The sequence below is a fragment of the Pagrus pagrus genome (genome assembly GCF_965226575.1).
Source record: "Pagrus pagrus genome assembly, chromosome: 15".
NCBI classification, from domain to species: domain Eukaryota; kingdom Metazoa; phylum Chordata; class Actinopteri; order Spariformes; family Sparidae; genus Pagrus; species Pagrus pagrus.
The window spans coordinates 7568998-7591111 of NC_140199.1; the positions used below are offsets into that span (position 1 = coordinate 7568998).

The 22114-nt window shown below is 41.6% G+C and overlaps 1 protein-coding gene across 3 annotated transcripts in view; it reads left to right on the forward strand.

The window, feature by feature from the left end:
- The window catches only part of LOC311270352 (gamma-adducin-like), a 31226-nt gene extending 10775 nt beyond the window's left edge, over positions 1-20451 (forward strand). For all 3 annotated transcript variants that reach the window (XM_084375165.1, XM_084375164.1, XM_084375166.1), the window contains exons 2-15: positions 153-386; positions 3006-3150; positions 5324-5475; positions 6131-6211; positions 7145-7294; positions 7585-7728; positions 9087-9185; positions 9781-9954; positions 12654-12914; positions 13106-13222; positions 13733-13822; positions 14983-15106; positions 16967-17062; positions 17214-20451. In XM_084375165.1, coding sequence (XP_084231291.1) covers positions 186-386; positions 3006-3150; positions 5324-5475; positions 6131-6211; positions 7145-7294; positions 7585-7728; positions 9087-9185; positions 9781-9954; positions 12654-12914; positions 13106-13222; positions 13733-13822; positions 14983-15106; positions 16967-17062; positions 17214-17470 — 2091 coding nt within the window. In that variant the 5' untranslated portion in view covers positions 153-185 and the 3' untranslated portion in view covers positions 17471-20451. The remainder of the gene's footprint in view (positions 1-152; positions 387-3005; positions 3151-5323; positions 5476-6130; positions 6212-7144; positions 7295-7584; positions 7729-9086; positions 9186-9780; positions 9955-12653; positions 12915-13105; positions 13223-13732; positions 13823-14982; positions 15107-16966; positions 17063-17213) is intronic.
- Positions 20452-22114: the final 1663 nt, after the last annotated feature.

Consider the following 22114-nt stretch of genomic DNA (forward strand, 5'->3'; position numbering starts at 1 on the left):
TCGCTTTTGTCTCCATCCCTGTAATTACATGAGTCACCATAGCACCCATACAGTATCTTTCCTGATTAAAAACAAAAAAAACACAACAACCCGGTTGCCTTGACAGCCTGAATGTGAATTGATCTGTGGTGTTTCATCCCTCTCTCGCGCAGATTCCAGAGGAACGAGTAGGACGGTTGACAAACATGAGTCTGGTGGAGGTGAGGCAGACGGCGGGGTCTCTCACCCTGTCCCTGTCCAGCAACGACCCCAAGGAGCGCTACTTCGACCGCGTGGACGAGAGTGACCCGGAGTACCTCCGCAGCAGGAACATGTCGCCCGACCTGAGGCAGGACTTCAACATGATGGAGCAGAAGAAGAGGGTCACCCAGATCCTGCAGAGTCCAGTATGTAGCCGGCAGCCCTGTATAAGTGCCCTCCTACACGCACAGCTTTCAGTGAAGATGAGTCACAAACAGCGCTTTCTGAAAGCCGGAGAGGAAAAAGCGTACCTTCGCATAGGACAGATTGAAATGCAGTTTATGTGAAGGTCGTTTCAGACACTCTGCTGTGCTTAGATAATGGTTTAGCTTTGTTTACTCGCCACAATATGGCCACTTTCCAAGCTTATGAATATTATCAAGGAGTTCAGTGTCAAACTGTAGGTATGCTTAAATATTTACACATTTCTTTTCGGTCTTTTGTGTCTTATCAGTGTAATTACAGAGTACTGCAGTGTACTAACCAATTATTTTTAAAGGCATAATAGACTGCATGCTTAAAAGGTCCGGTGTGATGGGATGTAGGAGCAGAAGCACAAAATAATATTCATTATTATGTTTTCGTAAGTTTGTCGTCACCTGAAACTAAGAGTAGCCGTGTTTTCGTTTGAAGGAGCCTTTAATATCTACAGAGGGAGTCCACTGGCTGCGCCGCCATGTTTCTACAGTAGCTCAGATCAGATAACCGAACACTGACTCGAAAGAGGGTCTTCTGTATTTTTATAGATCACAACAGCCACTAGTGTTTAAAAAAAGCATCCAAAATTCATGCTTGAGTAAAAGTAAAGATACCGTGTCACCCGTATGAACACTACATGAGTAAAAATCTTAAATTATCTGTAGTAAAAGTACAGGTAAATGTAAATTATACACATATTAACACGTATGTGCTGTATATTGTGGGTCAACCGATAATCGGCCGATTATCAGATCTGATATTCAGCATTTTTCTCATCCGAAAAAAAAAAGAAATCATTTAAAAAACACTCATTCGACTCTGACGCAGCATATAATCTGCACGGTAACTACTAACTAAAGTTATCAAATAAATGTAATGTAGTAAAAGTACAATATTTGCCTCCAAAATGTAGTGGAGCCGAAGTATAAAGTAACCGAAAATGGAAATACTCAAGTAAAGTACAAGTACCTCAAAATGGAACTTAAGTACAGTAAGTTACATTCCATTACTGGCCACCACAGGGTAGGGTGAGGTGAGGGGCATCCAGCTGTTATCACACCACTGGATGCCAAAATCCTACATACCTACATGGACCTTTAAGTGTGCTGCATACTCTAAGAAACCAGTTGAGTAAACACAAAGAATTTAACAGGCACAAATGTTGACGATCGATTAAATGTTTGCTAAAATGTCAAGCAGAAATGCCAACACTGTCAGGTTCAGGCTGCACAGATGTGAATAATTGCTGGTGCTTTCTTTGTTTTGCACAATATTAGACTGATAGCTTTGGGTTTATTGTGACGGTGGGAAAAAAACGGGTAATATAAAGACGTTCTGCGCACTATTTCCTGACATTTTAAAACTAAAATAATTAAATGATGATGAAAATATTCTTTGGTTGTGCGGCTGGGCGACATGGCATTAACATAATATCACTATTTTTTCAAAAGCACTTCATAGATGCTAGACGTGGGCGGCAAAATGAAATATCACAATACTTATTGTTATTTTCACACAATATTGAGATATTTGATGTTAATAATCAGTAATGTGGATGTAAGACTAAGTGGCTGAAGACAAGTATTAGAACAGCCTGGTAAGTTTTACAAAATGACATCACTTCACTGTAATGCAGCTGTTAAAACCATGAAATTAACACATCCAAAATCTAAGACGATATGTAGACGTTAACTATATAACATCCATATTTTGCCTAGCCCTGTTTGGTTGTCGTCATAATTGTACCAAACTCCTTTAATTCTGCATCTGTATGAGTTCATTTGCAAAAACAAATTTGAGGCAATTCCTAAAATAAATAAACACACGCCACTTTGATTCAGTTCCCTGGAGTGTCCACTAAAAAAAGACAGGATTTAGTAAAGAGATATCTTATCAGAAGACCCCCAACACCTGTTTGATTGATATTCCCTGGAGTGCACACACACATAAACAGGATTCAGGATAATAAATACAAAAAAGGATAATCTGTTCCTGCAGAAGATCTCTCCTCATGTGATAACAGATATTATCTCTGTATAATACAAACCAACTGGACGACGAGCAGAGCAGTGCAGTCTGGTTAGGTGAAGTACAAGGAGGTGCGATAAACACACGCCAATGAAGTGCATGGAAATAAGACGAGCCCACACTCATCTGCGATTGCATAACGGGGCCCAACAAGTGGAGCTCATCTCGTCACCATGGGAACCGTGGTCGGATGGAGCAGAATGCTGGAGCTTAGCTGCGGCACGCAGAGAAATAACTGCTGTTTCAAGATTCACACGCTACTGTTGAAGGCAAAAATTAATTTGGTTTAATGTGATCCCCCTCCTGCTCCTTTCACAGGCGTACAAAGAGGCTTTTAATGGTCTGTCGTGATTTGTGTACAGTTGCAATAAGGAGCGCTTGAAAGCGTGCTGTGCTCCCTGACACTTCCTGAGGAGGTGCTGGAATGAGTTTAAGGTTGCATTGTGTGTAGATCAGTTGCTAGGTCAATGCGGCTTTATGGTGGTGTGTTTGTGCTTCTTCACGCCTCACCTCACTTCACCCTTTCTTTCTGTCTAAAGGTGTTCAAAGATGAGCTGGAAGGCCTGATTCAGGACCAGATGACGAAGGGCAACAACCCCTCAGGTCTCTTGGCTCTGAGGCAGATTGCTGACCTGGTCATGGCCAGCACCTTGGGAGGGGTCGGTCCCCTGACTTCACCCATCAGTGAGTGGCAGTGTGTTGGTGCTTGTGTGTGGGTGAATGTCTCCATCTGTCTCCCTTCGGGCCTGATTGTCATTCAGTGCGTATACTCTGTCTATGTGCATTATGCGGGCTGAATATCTTCATTGTCAGAGGCTGAGTTGTCAGGCTCTTGTGACGCTGAGTAACCCTGAAACAGCAGAAAAGGCAGAAAGTTGTTGACAGCATTCTTCATTGGAAGCGTTTCTATTAAGTAGCCCTCATGACCAGTAATGAATTACAGCAGTTTGCAATGCTAATTATGTTAGTGTAGCCTTATGTTTCTGCAGAGGTCACAGGGCACCCTGGAGCTTAAAAGATTGATTTAAAAAACTGTAAATGTTTGGAAAAAGTCCCTGTAGTGAGGTCACTGAGGCAGACCTGCTCCTTCAAAAAAAGCTAAAGTGGCTGTAAAAGATAGTGTCCTGTATCAATACATGCCCTTACATGGTATTACAGCCCAAAATACCCTTTAGTTTCTTGTTGGGAACATTGAGAAAGACCTTTTTTAAGCTTCAGCCGTAGAGACCCGAGTTCCCTGGGAGGTTTTATCTTTATATAATGTGGATACAAACCCTGTAAACATACTTGTAGATCAGGGGTACGTGAGCCAACTTTGGCCCACGATAAGGTTTGATGTGGACCTCCAGATGTTTGTAGTGCAAATTTTATTTTGACAGGATAAAAAAGCTTTTTGAATATGCAGGATCCCTAATTATTGATTCTTTTTCATAATCTGACATGGTGGGCAGAGTCCTCTAACTGTGCAGGAAGTCAGTCAAATAAACAGGAACGTTGCTGGTTTTCAACTAGCTTTGTATCACTACAATATTGGTAGTATATGTAAATAAACAATGGTAAACTTCTCCCCATTGTGCCTGTACAACGAACACAAATATTAAAGTCGGTTTGAGGGAGCGAGCCGCCCCTCTCTCTCTCTGTCTCTTGGATCGAGTGTGAGGCGTCTGACCAAACTCAGATCAAATTGTCGAAACTGGGCAGTGCTGATCAACTACAAACCAAGATTCTGCCACTACACTGCTGATTTTCCTGCCAAAAATGTGGACAAGAAGTGAACGCCAACTTGTGCATGTATTGTGAAAATGAAGGCTGTAAAAACTGTGATCAAACTGGGCAGAGATGAGACCAAAATCCAAAATTCAATGTCTGTTGCTCCCCCAAAATGTGTACTGTTGAGTGGTAATACATACTGTTTGGCTGCCTTACTGTTTCCTGCTTCAAAACGCACTGCTCAACTCAAACTACCTCAACCATCAGTAGGCTTGGGCGTTATCGTTGCTCTTTTGCTCAGTTGGACTTGCCGACTGTGGTGTTGTCCTGCTTAGTAAACACCTGCTTACAGCATAGATGACATGTAGCCTAATTCAAATCCTTTGGCACACCAGTCTTTCCCGCTTATTGTCAAATTATTGCCAAATTGCTGAGCTGGTGTTTCCAGAGACGAAGTCCTCCATGTCTTTATGTTAAAGTGCTGCGTGCATGCCACTACATCAGGCTAGTTAACCCTACCCTAACGTATGCTAGCCCAGTACTAGGATAGATGTGTGGATAAGCCAGAAGATGGCGTAACAGCTGTTCAGCAATCAATATTGTGAAAACTCTGGCATATGGCGGCAAATACGGCGATATTCGATTACATCTCATCCCAGCCCAAGCCTACCCATCTACGGGAGTGTTTCTTGGTCCGGTACGGCACAGTGCATTCTGGTTGTGTGGAGGTTTTCTACTTTTTTTTCAGCAAAAGGGAACACCACAACCCCTTTTCTCTGTTTTCTCTGGTCACATAGCATCAATCACATCTTTCTCCTGCACAGACAGCCTCGTTTTATGCAAGGGCCATTGTTCCATCTGTGAAATACTTTTTTAATGGACCTTGGGATCCCTCGGAGCCAAGTGAAAAAAGACTTCTAAAAAAAGATCACTAGTACTTTTTATGTCTTACTTGTCTCTTTGGGCTTCTGTATAGTACCATTATGCATCTTAACAATACAAAACCATCAGTGCCTTCTTTTTGCCCCGTGGACCACCATTAACTTTCAGTTTAGGCCCCGGAAAAAGAAAAGGTGTTTGGGAAAAAATACAATTTTAATGTTGTTGTTGCATGACAAATTACCCATGATGTTATGTCTTGTGGCAGGCTTTGGGATGGTGACTCCAGTCAATGACTTGTTTGGCATCGAGTCTCCCTCTTTTGCTAAAGGGGAGAAACAGAGTCGCTGCAGGCTGGCCAGCCTCTACAGGCTTGTTGACCTCTTCAGCTGGGCTCGTTTTACAAGCTCCTACATTACTGTGAGTACAACTTCACCATCGCGCTCCACTGCACATCTGCTTATGTATGCTGCACGGGCTTTGTGTATCATTATGTGAGCCTCGCTTTTCTCTGGCTCCTGGAAGGCTTAAAGGGGAATACCTCTTTATTTCCAGAAAGCATATATTATTTATGGTTGGGAAAAGTCACATTTGTGAATATGTACAGCTCCCAAACAGCATGAATTCACGCTGAAATGTGTAATGAACACCTGCGATGTCAAGATGTAAAGCTGTAAAGCTCAGATTTTCCCCACAGACAAAGCCTAGACACTAAGTTTTATCAACACACAAACCAATTTTTTAGTTTTTTCCCAGAGTGAAGAGAGCTTTTCTTTTGTGGTTTAGAGTTTCCTGTACCCTTGAATCTGTGAAATGGGTCTCCCTGCTCCGAGTAGCTGCTAACCCAGCGTAAAGAACTTTGTGAAGTGTAGAGATTTGGTCTCCCGTGACATCGAGGCTTTTTAACAGGCTGTTTGACCCTGACGAGTATTAATGATGGATAACCTCCTGCAGAGGCATTATACGGGTCAGACATTGTATGTATTTCTTAGATGTGTCAGAAGCTTGGATTTTACTCATGCTATTTGTTTTTATGTAGCCCAGATTGGATTTTAATATCTTATTTTTGTCTCAGGTACGTGTCAATAAAGAACAGGACCATGTTCTGATCAGTCCAAGAGGTCTGTCTTTTGCTGAGGTGACAGGAGCAAACTTGGTAAGCATGATTTGTGTGTTTTTGTCATCATTTTCCAAGCATGACTACAGAGTGCAGTGTCAGGGAGATTTTACAACATGAATTTGGGCAACATTACCCTCGTGTGATTGTTGTAAGAAATCTTTGTGGCTCTTTAATTTGATTTTGAATAGCCCGGTACCTGTAAGCATCAGTGGATTGTTAGGGTTAACAGTAGACGTATCAATTTGTAGGCATCTGTGTTCATGTGTTTCATGCTGTACTGACAAAGCGAGAAATAAAGAGTTAAATCCTAAAAAAAAAAAACAGTAGACGTATCTGATAATATCAGCTTCGGTGAAATGGCTAGTGAATATTTAAAATTTTACCAGCTAGATTATGATTGTTTCTTTGGCTGGTGAATTAAACAAATCTACTGGCCAGGAAAAAAAGGAGATGACGACTTCATTAAACATAATGTAGGCAAAAATTGTGTTGAAAGTTTGAAATCATTAAAAGGACAATCAATAAAAAAAGTTGACATGTTTCGACCATCTGGAGACCTGATGGTCGAAACATGTCAGCTCCCAAGCTAGCAGCGAGCTGTCAGCGCTCCAGACAAACAGCACCACGTGGCCCCACTTATATACTGGCCACGGCCAATAGGAGGCGTTCGCATGACCCAGATGACACACCAGGTGAAACAAATCAAAGTTAATGAAGCAATACAATAACAAGAGATGAGATGACACAAAAGGTTTACATGCTGAGAGCATACAAAACAGACACCGATATACATAATGTATCAAAGCCAAAAGGCTATAAAAAAGGGGGGATAACACATGTTTTCAAGAAAACTCCACGGGGTGCCTTTAATGTTTCAGTCAGACTGTATGTAATCACCTGTTTACACAAACTATGTTTTATGTTCTGAAATAACAATGAGCTTGTTCTTCTTCTTTCTGCCGTGTGTAGGTGAAAGTAAACATTATAGGTGAGGTGGTGGACCAGGGATCTACTGATCTGGGTATCGACCACTTTGGGTTTGCTCCTCACGCGGCCATATACTCAATGCGCCCAGACGTGCGATGCATCATCCACATACATACCCCTGCAACAGCTGCAGTAAGTACGCTCCAGGCTGATATTAAATGAGCTTCATCTTAATCAAAGCCGGAAGGCTGCTGCTAAATGCTTATTTTGCACCATAGGAAAGAGGCAGAATTAAAAGCAGCCTCCTGCATGCCTAGTTAATTTAGATGCCGACACCCTGTAACGCGCTTTTAACCATTTCCTTTGAAGCTCGACTGTAAAATGCACAGCACATGATGAACACTGCAGCGTAAAGTTTTATTTGTGCCTGATAGCAAAAAATGTGCTTCTATTTACATGTTGGCGTTATCCCGTGTTAACAGGTGTCCACCATGAAATGTGGAATACTGCCAATTTCCCAGGAGGCTTTGCTTCTTGGAGACGTGAGCTGCTTTGGTTACCACGGCAGCTTGGATAATAGAGAGGAGAAGGTGGAGTTTCAGAAAGCTCTGGGCCCTACTGCCAAGGTACAGTAACACCAGGGGACTCCACTAGTGACAGGCTCACTTCTCATGGGACAGAGTGCACAACTGGCTATCTATAAGGTTATGTATACCTGTTAGTTAGTAAATATAAATGAACTAACAGATGTGCATATGATATGAAATGAAGAAGAGATTTTTCCTGCTAAATTATTTAAATGGGGATAATATAAATATAAATAGGCTTAATTGCTGGTTGTTAGACAGGATACCAGTCTCATATCTGTGCTGAATATGAAGCTAAAGTCAGGAGTTGGTAAGAGTAGGATAAAGAGTAGGAGTAGGAGGAAACAGCGTGGCTCGGTCAAATGGTTAAAAAAAATCTCGCTGCTGTTTTTTGGCCGATGGAGCAGGTAGAATTGGCAGTGGAGCCGGTCGATGAGAGAAATCACTGTGATTGGCTGTTCAGCTAAGAGAGCAACTGCACAAAAAGTGAAACGGAAAAAAGAAAGGGAAAGCCCCTGGAGCCTGTCGCTGTAGTATCCGTCCATTTATCCTAATTTTTCTACTCCATTTAAACTTTTTATTAGACATATTCTCGATCAGAAGTGGCTATTTTGGCAAGAGTAGCAGTCTTCTAATCTCCCCTTTTGAAAGATCGCTACCTGGTGGTGTGGAGAGGTATTTCCTCTCATGTAGGCACAGAGCGTTCGAGCTAGGTGGTCATCAGCTGTAGTCTTTGCGATGTGTTCGATTGCAGCTTTTTGGTCGAGACACAGGCAACATGAGGCTACGCAACAGTCGGCCTTCTTCCAACCAATGTTTTGATGTTGGACAAAACTAGTCTTGCTGTTTTCCCTTGCTAGCACTCCTAATAGTTAGCTAAGCTAATCGACTGTGGGCTGTTGACAGATATGACAGCCGTATCAATTTTCTCATCCAACCCCCCCACAAGAACTCGAATAAGCACATTACCTTATTTCATACATGACAGGGACAGAATGTAACGGCTCTTAACCTGTCAGCTTCACACTGGAAGGATTTATGGATAGACTCCAAAAGCTGTCACCTGCTGACACCATCAATTCACCTTCTGATGCTCATATTTAAAACTACGTGAGACAGTTGTTTGTGTTTACACTTAATAATTCCACAGTCCAAAATTACTCGAAGGGCGAAAGAGACCAGGACATTTTGTTTTATGCTGATTTTATGCTTTAAATTACAGAGACTGCATTAGTGTGACACGTGTTGTCATAATTAATGCATAATTAATGCATACATGAATTAATTAATTCACATTAGCATACGTGGGCATGTATTAACTTAGCTGGATTTGTTCAGTGTATCATGCTGATAATTGTGGGCCATCAGGCAGCTCAAGTGTTTCCTGTGTTTTTCAGGTGATGATGCTGAGGAACCACGGGCTGCTGGCTTTGGGAGAAACAGTAGAAGAGGCTTTTCACTACGTGTACCACTCTCAGCAAGCTTGTGAAATCCAGGTATAAAATGCTTGATTTCCCCCGTAATGAAATGCAATTGCACCATTCAGGTCAGAGCCATTTGTAAACTCAAACGCTGCCTCGACGCACGTATATTTCACAAAGTTTACTTTTAATTTACGAACGATTCAGACTTTGTTGCAAACAGCGCAATAGTACTGCAGTGCCTGAAATGGAAGCACGGCCGATGTCTAACATACATTGCTATTGAATAAAGCTCATCGAGCAAAGTCGAACGCGCGCTCGAGAACGGCGTTCGCAGTCAGAGGCAGGTGGAACCCTGCAGTGATCCTGAGACACCTGTTGTTTAGTGTCGGGGAGGCAGCAGGGGTGTTTTTCACCACCCTGCTGTTTCTGGACCGTGTTTGTTCTGCTATTGTTTTTGACACGTGTTGACAGCTCAGTTCATATATAATTCCATCTCTGTTGAGATGAAAATCCTACGTGAAGCGATGTTATTTTTCTTTTAGTAGTAGTAAGAAATTGCTGAATTAAATATAATGCACAAGGGGAAATCGTCTAGTTTCGCACAGAACAATAGTTTGGCTTGTAATTTCAGATTAATTCATTTTTTTTATCACGTGTCCTTGTTTAGGTGAAGGCTTTGGGATGTTCAGGCAGTGTGGACAACCTCGTGCTCCTGGACAGGGAGAAGTTTAAGCCCCTGACCCAGAGAGTGGCCGCTGCCGGGTTGGTGGTGGACAATGAGGTCAAGTGGAAAGTGGGCGAGGCCGAGTTCGAGTCCCTAATGAGGATGCTGGACAACCTGGTGAGTGAACCCTGACCTGTGCCTTTTTACCCATCGTGCTTTGAGTTTCCTGTCTCAGGTGCTTCCTCGGGAAGTGTCTGATTAGAAGATGCAATGAAACTACATTGTTCTTTTTATTTATTTAATCTGAAAAGTGGTTTGTGTAATTGAATGAGATTGTTTAATGATAGCTGTCAGTGTGAAAAGTTAAGTTTTCACGGAAATTACAGATACTCATGTCATTAATGTCCAATTATCTTAAAGGGACAGTTCACCCTCCTTCTCTTAACTGTTGTGCCATTTATCCATCTCGATTGTTTTTGTGTGAGTCGACAAGTTTTGGAGATATCGGCTGCAGAGATGTCTGCCTTCTCTCAAATATAATTGAACTAGTTGGCGCTCGGCTTGTGGTGCTCAAAGTGCCAAAAAAAATGAACATCAAAAAACTCAACAGCAATGTCTCTGTCCAAAAATCATGACCCTGTTTCTCAAGATAATCCAAAAACCTTGTTGCCTTTCGCATGTTTTTCTCTGCGCGGTGATGCGGTATAGAAATTAAATAGTTTCTACATTGAAACTGCTCACAACAAGGTCTGTGAATTATCTTGAGTAACAGAGTTGTGATTTCTGGAAACTGACACTGCAGTTGATGTATTTTCTGGTGCGTTGAGCATCGCTAGCCAAGTGCCACCCATATTCCATTATATTTGATAGAGGCAGACAGATCTACAGCCAATATTTCCAAAACTTGTCAACTCACATTAAAAACAATCTCGATGGATAAATATCAGTATGTGCAAAGGGAAAATATGTGTTATTTTAAATTCTGGGGTGAACTGTCCCTTTAAGCACAGGGATCTGTTTCTTGTCTGTGGCTAACAAACTGTTTGCTGGTCTTGTTACACCTGTAAGATTTCTGTGCCGCGCTGCACTTGTGTCAATTTGAACCCTGCTATTCAAACCACACAGCTAATGACCAGGCCCTGACATGTGCTGTGGACACAGAAGATGTCAGACCGTGTCTGCTTGAGTGTGCTACTCGCTAACAACTGTGGCCGGAGTGGGCTGCAGCTGTGTTAGCTCTGTGTGATCATAGCCCGCCCTCGCTCTCGATCATGGCTTCCAGATGGCGAGGCACGCTGTGGGCAGTTACAAGCAAACAGACCACACAGTCACTTAGCGCGAGGACTCTGATGTACTCAGTTTGGAAATCGGATTTTCTCAAAGACTGTTCGATATGGCTCTGGGGGTAAATGCCACAACACTCACTGCAACAGGAGATCCATCTGTCCGTGCCAGAATGTGGAGTTCGCTAGTTGTGTTGAACGTGATGACGTCAGAAATGATCCCAAAACACTAAAGGTCAGAGCTAATAATACAGAGTGAAGGAGAGGATTTAGAGCTGACCCCGGACAGTTTCTACAGCGACAGAAGGACATATATTACTTGCCTGAACTAAGGAAGGAAATGAAATGAAACGATAGATGAGGTTGCTGCTAGAAGTACATTTCCCCTGCAGTCAGGAGTCAACTAGAATGACAAGAGACTAATTACAGTAGCCTACATCGCACCATGGCTCGTTGCTGCCGACAGGTTGGGAAACCCAGAGTAAAAATAAACCCACTCTCTAATCCCACACGTTTAAAAAGGTAAAGTCTGAGATCTCCCGCTGGTAACTGGCTCCGGATCAGAGCAGAATCCGGTGTCACTGCAGGCCATTATTCCTCCACAAGCCCCAGCTCTGCGCCCTGCTGTCTCCTCCCCAGCTCCCCAGCTCTCAGCAGCGGCTGTGCCCCTCTGCGCCGCCCGGTTCCCCTCACACAACACTGGAAAGCCCGAAACAAGAGCGGCTGTTTTGCTATTTTCAATTCAACTGCGAATACGCTTGCATCGACTTTGTGTATAATCGCGCTGTGCCAAAGATTCGCTTCATGTTTGTTGTGAACAGTGGTGAATTATTTTGACCAGAAATTATGACAAAGAGATACAAATTTGTTGGACTTCAACAGATTTTTCTGGTAAAAAAATTGTTATTCACTGGATTACGGTCGCTCTGTTTTCAAGCCCAAACAAAATAATTATAGGTCTCTCTGTTTTACTTGTTTACCATTATGTCTTCTTTAATCAGAGCTACCTGAGAGGTGGTAACAGATACTGAGCAAGTGCTCTCTGCTCTCTGTCATTAATCAGAACAATGTAGACATAAACTGAGTGGAAACTGTGCTTTGGGTGGCAGTTAACTGTACTGTAAAAAAAAAACTGTCGCTTGCACATACTGTGGCGATCAAAGCCTGTAACTGTTTTTTTTTCCTTCTGTGGCAAACTTGTCATTTTGCAAGAAAATGCCAATTTTGATTTTGATTGTAGTGTTGTTAGGCCGGCTTCAGAGTCCCATCAGTGCTCCAGTTGTCTCTCTCGTCTCTGATGTATTGTTATCGACACACTCTTTTAAAACAAAGTTTTATCTTTCCCCTCTGAAACTGGGCACATCTGCAAAAAGGGCTGTTTGTATATACAGCGCTGTTTAAATATTTAGAAGCATTGTGTAAGTGGATCTGGGGCGACCCATGCATCTGTTTGAATTTTTGTATCTTTTAGAGTTGGAATTACTTATTTAATGGATTGTGAGGGACGACTAAAGAACAAAATACTGCAATCAATTTCATCCTGGCAAAGGAAATCAGTTAAAATAATCTTTTTCTCTTTGTTTGACCTTCAAGGGATACAGAACGGGCTACTCTTACAGGAACCCCATCGTCCGTGAAAAGCCCCGCTCTAAGAACGACGTGGAGATCCCTGCCACGGTGTCAGCCGTGCCGCCGGAGGACAGCGAGCTGGGTCTGCGAAGCCCCTTCAAGTTTATGGCGCAGAAACAGCAGCGAGAGAGGACTCGGTGGCTCAATTCGCCCAACAGCTACTTGAGGGTCAACGTTCCTGAACAGTCACCCAGCGGAGATGTCAGCCCCAGGACCAAGACAGTGGTGCGTTGATTTTCATGTCAAACTGTAACAAGAAAAATAATGAGCTCCTCCTGACTGTCTTTGGCCTGTGAAGGAAGCAGTGATGTCGGGAGCTGTCATTCCTTTGTATTAGCCTACCCTCTTGTGGTCAGTTTGTTAAATGCACTTTCAGTTTTGACTTATTAATCTGTTTTTTTTTTTTGTTTCTTCAGTGGATGAAGTCTTCACAGCCGGGCAACAGCGTCGGCACACCAATAAAGATTGAGGACCCCAATCAGTTTGTCCCACTTAACACTGATCCCACAGAGGTTCAGGACAAGAGGAACCGGGTCAGTTGAAACATCATCACGTTTCTTCACATAACATTATAGTACTCAGAATATTAAAGGACTAGTTTCATTCATTCTTTCTGCCGGTGTTGTATCATGATTACAGCAACCAGTCTGTTCTTAAAGCAGGGCTGCAACCTACAATTATTTTTCTTATCGATTAAACTGCAATTTAATTTTTCCCTTTAGTTTTGTGTCGGTTATCGTTTCCCACAGACCAAGTTGATTGTTGCCAAATTGCTTGTTTTACTCAGAGGAACCCTCACATCTGAGAGGCTAGAAACCAAAAAATGTTCAGCAGCAAAAGTTTGGCTTGAAAAATAACCAAAACAATGAACTGATGATTGATCAATTAATGTTTTTGGAGTGAGCTTAATAAACTAATTGATTGATCCATTAAGCATTCACCATTGTGCACCAGCAAGTGTAGTGCTGTATGAAAATGTTGAATGTGATGTCAATGATTCCTGAACCAGGTTTAAAATGATTTTGTCGGATACATTTGTTCAGATAAAAGAGCAGCACAGAGGAGACCAGATGACTCCAGGACCAAAGTCTCAGCTACTAGCAGGCATTGTTGTGGACACCATCCCGGGACCAGTGAGTATATTTACTGTTTATAAAAACACTTAGTTATCAAAATATGGTCACATTTAATTCATGTCAAAAGTAAATAACCTCATAAGGGCTGCAGTTAACAAAATATGTCATCATCAGTTAATTAGCTGGTTATTTTCATGATTAACTGTTTATTCTATTAATCTTGAAAAATGTCATCACAGTCTCCCAGAGCCCAAGGTGATGTTTTCATATTGCTTCTTTTGTTCAACCAGCAGCTCAACAGCCAAACACTCTTCATTCACCATCATAAGTGACAAATAAAAGCAGCGTATCATTAGATTTAAGAAGCTGGAACCAGCAAATGTTTGACACTTTTTTACTGGAAAAAAATGAACATGAAAAATGCATTTTATTTAGGTCGACTAATCGTTTAATTGATTAATCGCTTCAGCTCTAATATGCGTGAAACCCTCTTTATCGCCACCAAAGACACATGTTCCTTAATTGTTGCCTAAGTCAAGAACGTAGAAGGTTAAAACCATTGTGGTCAAACAAAAAGGAGAGCTGAGGTCAATAATCAGCACTGATCTTGACATTTCAACTGTGTCTTTTTCAGTGTGTAATAGCCCACCAGTTTAATTGTTAATTCCCTGTAATTAGTCACTAACAGGAGCTGTCGATGAACTGATTTGTAGAGCGTTCCCAACACGTCCACCAAGTGGCTACAGGCATTCAGAGGCATCTTCAGACAGACAGGACCTCTTACTAACATTAAATCCCATTAGACTATCAACCAGAAACAAAACTGTTAAACATCCATTCACCAAACTGCGTACATATTAACAAGCAAACGGATAGTAAGATATAATAATGCGATCCATGTGGGCCAGTCAAGACAGTCAAATGTCTACGGTGTGAAAGAAGACTCTTAAATTGTCTTCATATCATTTCTCATTGAGACTTACAGCAACCCGAAAATAAAGCCAAATGTCCTGCTGCTGAAAACAGCATGTAATCGATTTTTTCATCACAGAGGCTAATGCAGCGCACCTCTGGATCAAATTAAGACATCAATACATTTGATCTCTGGATCTTTATTTGACAATCGCTCAAAAGAGTATGAGCAATTACTTCTATTTACTGCAAAATGCATCACATCAAGTGACCATTATGTCTCCTTATTTTCTCTTTTCAATCAGGCTTTCATCATCGAGGACGAGGAGCACACTCGCTCCCTTCCCCCCAACCCCTTCGATAATCTCACGGAGAAGGAGCTGGAGGAATACAAGAACACAGTGGAAAAAAAGCAGCAAGGCCAAGAAGGTAGTCTGCAGTGCACCATGCTTAATCAAATCCTACTGGGGTTCTCACACACTCATATCTGACATTATCCCATGTAGATTATGAGTGAATGATGTTTTGAAGTAAATCCTTTGGGGTCGTAGAGGTCATGAAGGAAAGTGAGACGCAGAGACGAAGCTAATCTGAGGGGCTAACAGCAATCTCTGACTTCAAGCAACGCCAGAAAGAAACTTGGAGTTTATAACCTGTTAAATGCTGATTTCTGAAGAATTATGAACTCGGACTGAACTTCTCTGACTTTTCAATTAAGGAGAACACATTAGATGTAATTGCATGAATTCGATTACTTGATTACTTGGGCCTGGTGCCAGTGTTTTAGTTTTATATATCCCAAATGTTTGTTGTACTTAATGCATCCACTTAAAAACAGTGTCATTAGCCTGCAGTCCAGGCAGTTGATTATAGTGCTCGCTCACTTCCTGCCTGGAGAAAATGTTGGAACTGTTTTCTCGTAAATGAGGATTTTCCTGCAAGAATTCCAGCAGGAGAAAGATGTCTGTGGCTTCACTCCTGTCTGAGCTGTGAAGCCAGCTCACAGGGACGGTGAGAAATGAGCTGCAAAGACGTCGGTCCTGTCAAACTACTCACGTCCCGGGAAAATGTGTGTGTGTGTGGGCGGGAAACGTGTCTACAGCTGTGCATTAACGTGGCACCTCTACTTTTCACCGTCACCATAATGTGACAATCTTGGAGCACATCAGATAATAGATATTAATAGAACATAGCAGAGTTATTAAAGCAGCTCAGTGTTCAGTGTTGTTTTGGCTTTGGTTTTTCTAGCTGCATGGGATTCGATGGCAGTGTCAGCTGGGTTGATCAGTCGGATCATCAATTTTTGATCCAGACTGAAATATCCCAACAATTATTCAATTGATTGCACATTTTCTGCAGACATTCATGCATCCGGAGAGTGAATCAGGTCAAAATATTAATGACATTCACATCAGCTTTGGTTGTACCTTGTGTTAAGTGCTAATTAGCAAATGTTAGCATGCTAACGGATGACGATGAAGGTTAATACTTGCTAACCTGCTAAATATCAGCATATTAGCGTTGTCCAGTGTTAAAGTCTCTAACCATTATAAACAAGTAATATCCTTAAATATAATCCTTGAAAAATGATTGATTTTCAACATAATCTGTTTTTTCATCTTCAAGATCACTCACATAAACCAAAAATCTTTTAACATTTGAAATGAAACAACCCCGTTGTCATTTTGTATTTTTCTACCCTCGTCAAAACAGGCAAGAATTAAACAACAACAATCAAATCATACAATTACAGTCCGACCGAAACTTGATTATTGGTTGTCAAACACAAAGATGTAATGGAGGCAGGATATTTTACAGTTTAACAGTGAACTTTATTGTCTAAAATGACATCAGTGCACTTCTCTTAAAATAAAGCTGTCATGTTTACACGTATCGGACAACATATGCCACTACCTATATATCTCTGATATGCCAATATTGGCTAACTGATATACTGGTTGGGCTCTACATACAATCAAAGTTTAGCTGGTGAAATAAATCAAGTGACAATATGCATTGATTGTTGTGTGCAGTAATAATTTAGATGTTATATATATATAAGGCTTCAAGAATGTGGAAATTGTTGATTTAAGTGCTTTTAAAGAGCTTGAAAAGTGCTAGCATGTTAGCATGTATATAATAGCATTTATCTTAGACCTGTAGCATGACTGTGAACTCTTAGTCTTGTTGCTTCTGTGAGCAGTGAAAAGATAATGTTGATGAAATACACCTCACATGAACAATAACTTGCTGAATGACTGACCACTGATGGCTGCAATCACTCTACAGAAGATGACGATGCCACTGATGCAGATGAGATGACGACATTTGATGGCTCTACCATCTCCCTCTCCCTCTCTCCCATAATGACGCCAGCTAAACAAGGTAATTAGCGAGTCAACAGGCACCGAAATGATGTTAGAACTAGTCGCTTGTTTGTTTCTGTGGTTTATGTCCCTCTGGGGTAATCTGTATTATTACAGCCTTGTCTGTGTGATTGCACTACTTATCCACAACCCTCTTCACTGTTTGGCAGACACAATTCCTAATGGGAAAGACCACTTGTCGGAGCTGGAGGACGACTTGAGCATGGAGATATCCAAGATGAGCGTGAGCACTACGGAAACGGTGGAAATCTCCATCACGTCGAAGGAGAAGACGGAGGAGGCTCAGACCCCGGAGAGCCAAAGCAAGTCCCCGAAGAAAAAGAAAAAGAAGTTTCGCACACCTTCGTTCTTGAAAAAGAGCAAGAAAAAGAAGGATGAGAAAGAAAAAGAAAAAACAGAAGCCTGAGGGCATTTATCGTAAAAACAATTAGTGTTTTGTTAGGAAAACATCTGAATTGAGTTCTGAATTTTTCAGCTTGTTGAAGGGAAGTGAAATAAGACAAATGACTATCACTTAGTCGGTAAGTCTCCCAGGACTGTGGGTTTTTATTCACACATCTTCCATCATTCACAGCTATTATTTCATGTGAATGTTTTTTCCAAGATGGTAAAATGGATGTTTTGTTTTTTTTATTCCCATGAAAATTTGTGATCGACTATTCCTGAAGGGCTCGGTAAAAATGAAATCAAATGAGAAGTGAATACAAAACCGCACGTGTGGTTGTTATTACCCATATTTTTAATGGGGTTTAAAAACTGATAACAGGACTAATGGGTTGTGAAGGTTATGAACACATCATATTACAGTTACGTGTTCGAGATTACTTTTCTTCTTTTTGCACAAGATCATCGGTCCTGTTTACACCTGGCAGTAATATGTGTCTTGAGTGATCTCATCAGCTACAGGTGTGAAAGCACCCAAGATGCATTGAGGTCCGGTCGGGGCCACACCGAAGTACCGCCTACTAAACTGACGTCGTCTGCATAAATACACACAAAACACGTCCTACTTCCGTTGAACTTGTAACCGAAGTATCCCCAGATTCCCTTAAAATAACTGCTCAATTTTGAGAGTTGATGAGTGAGGAGAAAATTAATTAACTTGGAAAAAAATGGCCACGGCATATTCTTAAAATTGGTTGTGCCTTCTTGTAAATTTGCCATTGAATTCAATACGATGTTTCTTTCCTTAAAGTGTCGCTGCACCGGCCTGTCAGCTACTCCGTCTCTAAAAGTGTGTATTAACCTGCAAACGCTGAGCAGCTGTTTGAACCCGATGTTTCAGTTGATTTCATTATTTACACAAAATATAGAAAAAAAATGTTATCGACCGTAAACGTGTACGTTTTTTACAAAATAAAATAAACAGTAACCAATATAGGCTCCGTCTTTGTTGCCGTTGGAGAAAGTCTCCAGACTCCCTTAAAAAATAGTGCAATTATGTGAATTGTTTAGTTTGGAGCAGTGTTAATTTTGGCAGCTATTTTCAAATTATTCATTTTTTTCGTTTACGTCACTTTTTAGGCATTTTTAAATTTCATAGTTTTAGTTGCAGACAACTCAAAACATTTTAGTTATCACTTTCAGTCAAAATTTTACTTTTAAAAGTTGTAACGCGAATAAAAAATATTAACCCCGTGATGAAACTCGCAAATATCTTCTTCGTGTTTTGTCTGAACGAACCGTACATTTTAGCCCCGTCCTTTCTCATCAATGAAAAAAAACCCAACATACATTTCATTGTAATTTTTATTATGAAGGATATATTTTTAGCTTGTCATCTTCTCGTCCTAGTCACGGAAAAAAGGTCCTTGACAACCGTTTTTTTGTAACCTTTTTAGTTAATTTGTCTCTGACTATTCGGGCCTTCTTTTAAATTTGGCAAACGTTAATAACAACCCTTTTGGTCTTTGCGAACATAACTAATGTAGCCTGTGTTTACTTGCACAGAGTGGGGAAGTGGGATCAATTCAAACATTGTCACTCGAGACGCACGTGGAGACTCTTTGTAATATCAGGTGGGAACCGGCATACCGACAGCTGTCCACTTCTGAATGGATCCCCCAAGAAGCACGTTAACGCCAGGTGTAAACAGGGTCATCATTGAATGTATACTGAAAGCTACGAAAATTGTTTAACAATTTTAAGAAGTAACAATCCAGGAGTCGTGTAACCGTGGCTGAACATATAAAGACGTTACGACGTTCGGCCTTTTAAGAAGTACGATTTATATCTGAACCTCTTCATAGCTATATTATCTTGTAATAATATATGTCGGTTTATATAATAGGTATTACAATAGTGTTTGATAGTTAAATAAATGATTTGATAGTCTTTACATATTTACTTTACATACTAACTCTTATACTAAACATCCTGTGATTGATGATACAGTAATAATTCATGTTGTTTCTACATTCCTGTCAGTGGTATTGTTCCCATGGTTGCTGCTTTATTGTAATTGTGACAAAGAATTGACTGTGACTAACAGAAAGAGCTGCGCAACGTGAAGATTCTTGCATATTGATGTTTATGAGTGACAAAAGTCTGACTTTTACGGGATTGACAGAAAATTACTACTTGTTTGGATGGCGACAATGAAAGTGCCAAGGCTGAGTGAATCACAGAAAGTTGAATGTGATGGATGCTTTGACTCGTTATATCCAGAAAGTCAGGTGATGGCAATATGCGGCTGAAAGCCCGTCTCCATAGCCACTGTTAGAGTTCGATATAAAGTATATTAGAGGACCATATATTTACATCCCAGTCAATAATGTGAATGGTTTGTTTTGACCCAAAGGGAGTTTGCCTTTGTAAATAGTTTGTTCCTGTGACGTTCTTCTGTTAAGCGCTAAACCAAATGTTAAACAATGAAACATAGAAATGTGACAGTACAATCTAATAACAATATTTTAACACTACTTTCATCATCAGTTTTTTTTATTCCACCTTAATGCACAGCGCATTGTGTTTACAGATTGTATTACTTAAGTAATGTGTGTGCCTAGTGCCTGTACTCTCTCTGTTTACATTGCTGTTTGTGTCGCCTGGGTCTTTGTCCCCACGGTGCTTTACATTACAGTCACCTTGCCTCAAAGTCAGTCCTTTTAAAATTGCCTTCCACCTGATGTAATAAAAGCTGGCATATGTTTCCATAAGCGTTTTATTGCTCTCTCGCTCATTGACCGAACGATATTTGCTGTTATCGTTTCTTATCTTTCCTCAAACACACGTTCGAACATGAGCAGGGTTTTTTTTCTTTTTTTTGAATGTTGCTGGATGCTTTTATTTCAGCTGTGGTTTGGTGTGAAACCCCAGCTAATTATACCCCCGTTCTAAGAGACTACGCAGCACCTCGAGTATGAAATAAAGCTTTCTAGAAAACTATTTACACAGCCTCCCCCTTTTTCTTTTTTTTAGAAAGGCAGCGTCCCCCTAAAACAATGCACTCTGTTCAGTGATAATTGACCGTGTGAAGCTGTATAATCAGTCTCCAGCCATGATATGAATGGGCGTTGTCATGGTAATCCACTGAGAGGGGGCAGCGGAGACAAAGAGGGGATTTGGTGTCTCCAACAGGTGTTCATGTTGGGGGAGTGACGGGATCTATACCTACACCACCCCCCAACCTACACACACCTCTCCAAAGAGATGGCATAAGGACAAGATGGGGTCAAAAGGTAAAAGCGGTTTAACTGAACTAAAAATTGAGAAAATTGGAAAAACATTATGTGGAAATAAGATATTTATGAGCGTTATGTTAACGAGAATGAGCGGCAGCTACTGAGAATACACTGGTCCTGGGTGAAGTGTTTTTCCACAGGCCTTCTCTCAACTTTTTCTGACTTATTTCACCAGTTATCTAATAAGCATGATAATCGCCAGCTTCCAAACTTGTTATCCAAACAATCCCCTCACAATGTGTGGATGACAAAGCTTAGCGCTGAGCTCCTTCCTTGTCCTGACAGTGCTAAGGAGAGGACGGAGCAGGTGACACACGTCTGGCCTGCTGGAGTGTCCTTCTGCCGTGACCTCGGGGCAAAGGGCAGCTATTGTTTTAAAACAACAGGGGAACGGCTGCTGCTGCTGCTGCTGCACAAAGCTTAATCTGAGACCATCTTCTTGCAGACCACCGGCATATGAGAAGCAGACAGATTAACAGATAGATAGCGCTCGATCAAAAGATGCACTCTCAAAATGCTTTGTAGTCTCTGCTGTGTGGGACGTTTGGCACATTCTTTCATAAACACACACACCAGCACCGTGCCACCGTGCCTCCTCTGTGACAGCCGAGCCACTGGTGTAATCCTCAGGCTTTTCAGATTACTCCAGTTGGGGTCACATTCTACACCAACCTACAGCGGGTCAGCTTTCCACGCTGCCGCTATCAGCGCGCTGCATGCACACTCAGCCAGCGTGCACATGAGCCTCACAGCACAGATGAGCCCTTTCCTGGTGAAATGCTGTCAGTTTCCATCCCCTGGCCGACCTCTCTGTGCATGTCTGACTCCATTTATGTTTTTTTTTTTTGTCCTTTTTTGAGCACATGGGTAGCAGATGATGATTTGCATTGATGTCATATGGGAGAAGTTCCACAACAGGAACCTCAATGAAATGGAAAAGATGCAAAGTCGACCTGTATTTATTCAGATTTTACTCGCCACCTTTGCATCTGTCCACAAATTGTCGCCCATTATCGCCCCTTAAGTGTGCGTCTCTGTTTCAGACTCCGGATCAGCGCCGTCTGTGTGTGTCAGGCCTTGCCAGGCAGCTGAAATAGACTCCATGGGAGGGTGTGCTCTCTCACAGGCGTCCGTTACAGGCCTGGCCACATCTGCAGCCGGCCGGCCATCTGCACCCATTGTCTCGGAGGCACAACACAGCCCTGCACGCATGGCTGGCCTCGTAAAGGCAGGCCCTTTCCCCTCTGTCCTCCTCCATCTTTCACAGTGTGGGAGGAAAGAAAAATGACTTCTTAATCAGTCAAAAAGGACTGGGGGACGACAGAAGTGGACCATTGAGCTAGAAGTAAACTCAATTTCAAGGTTAG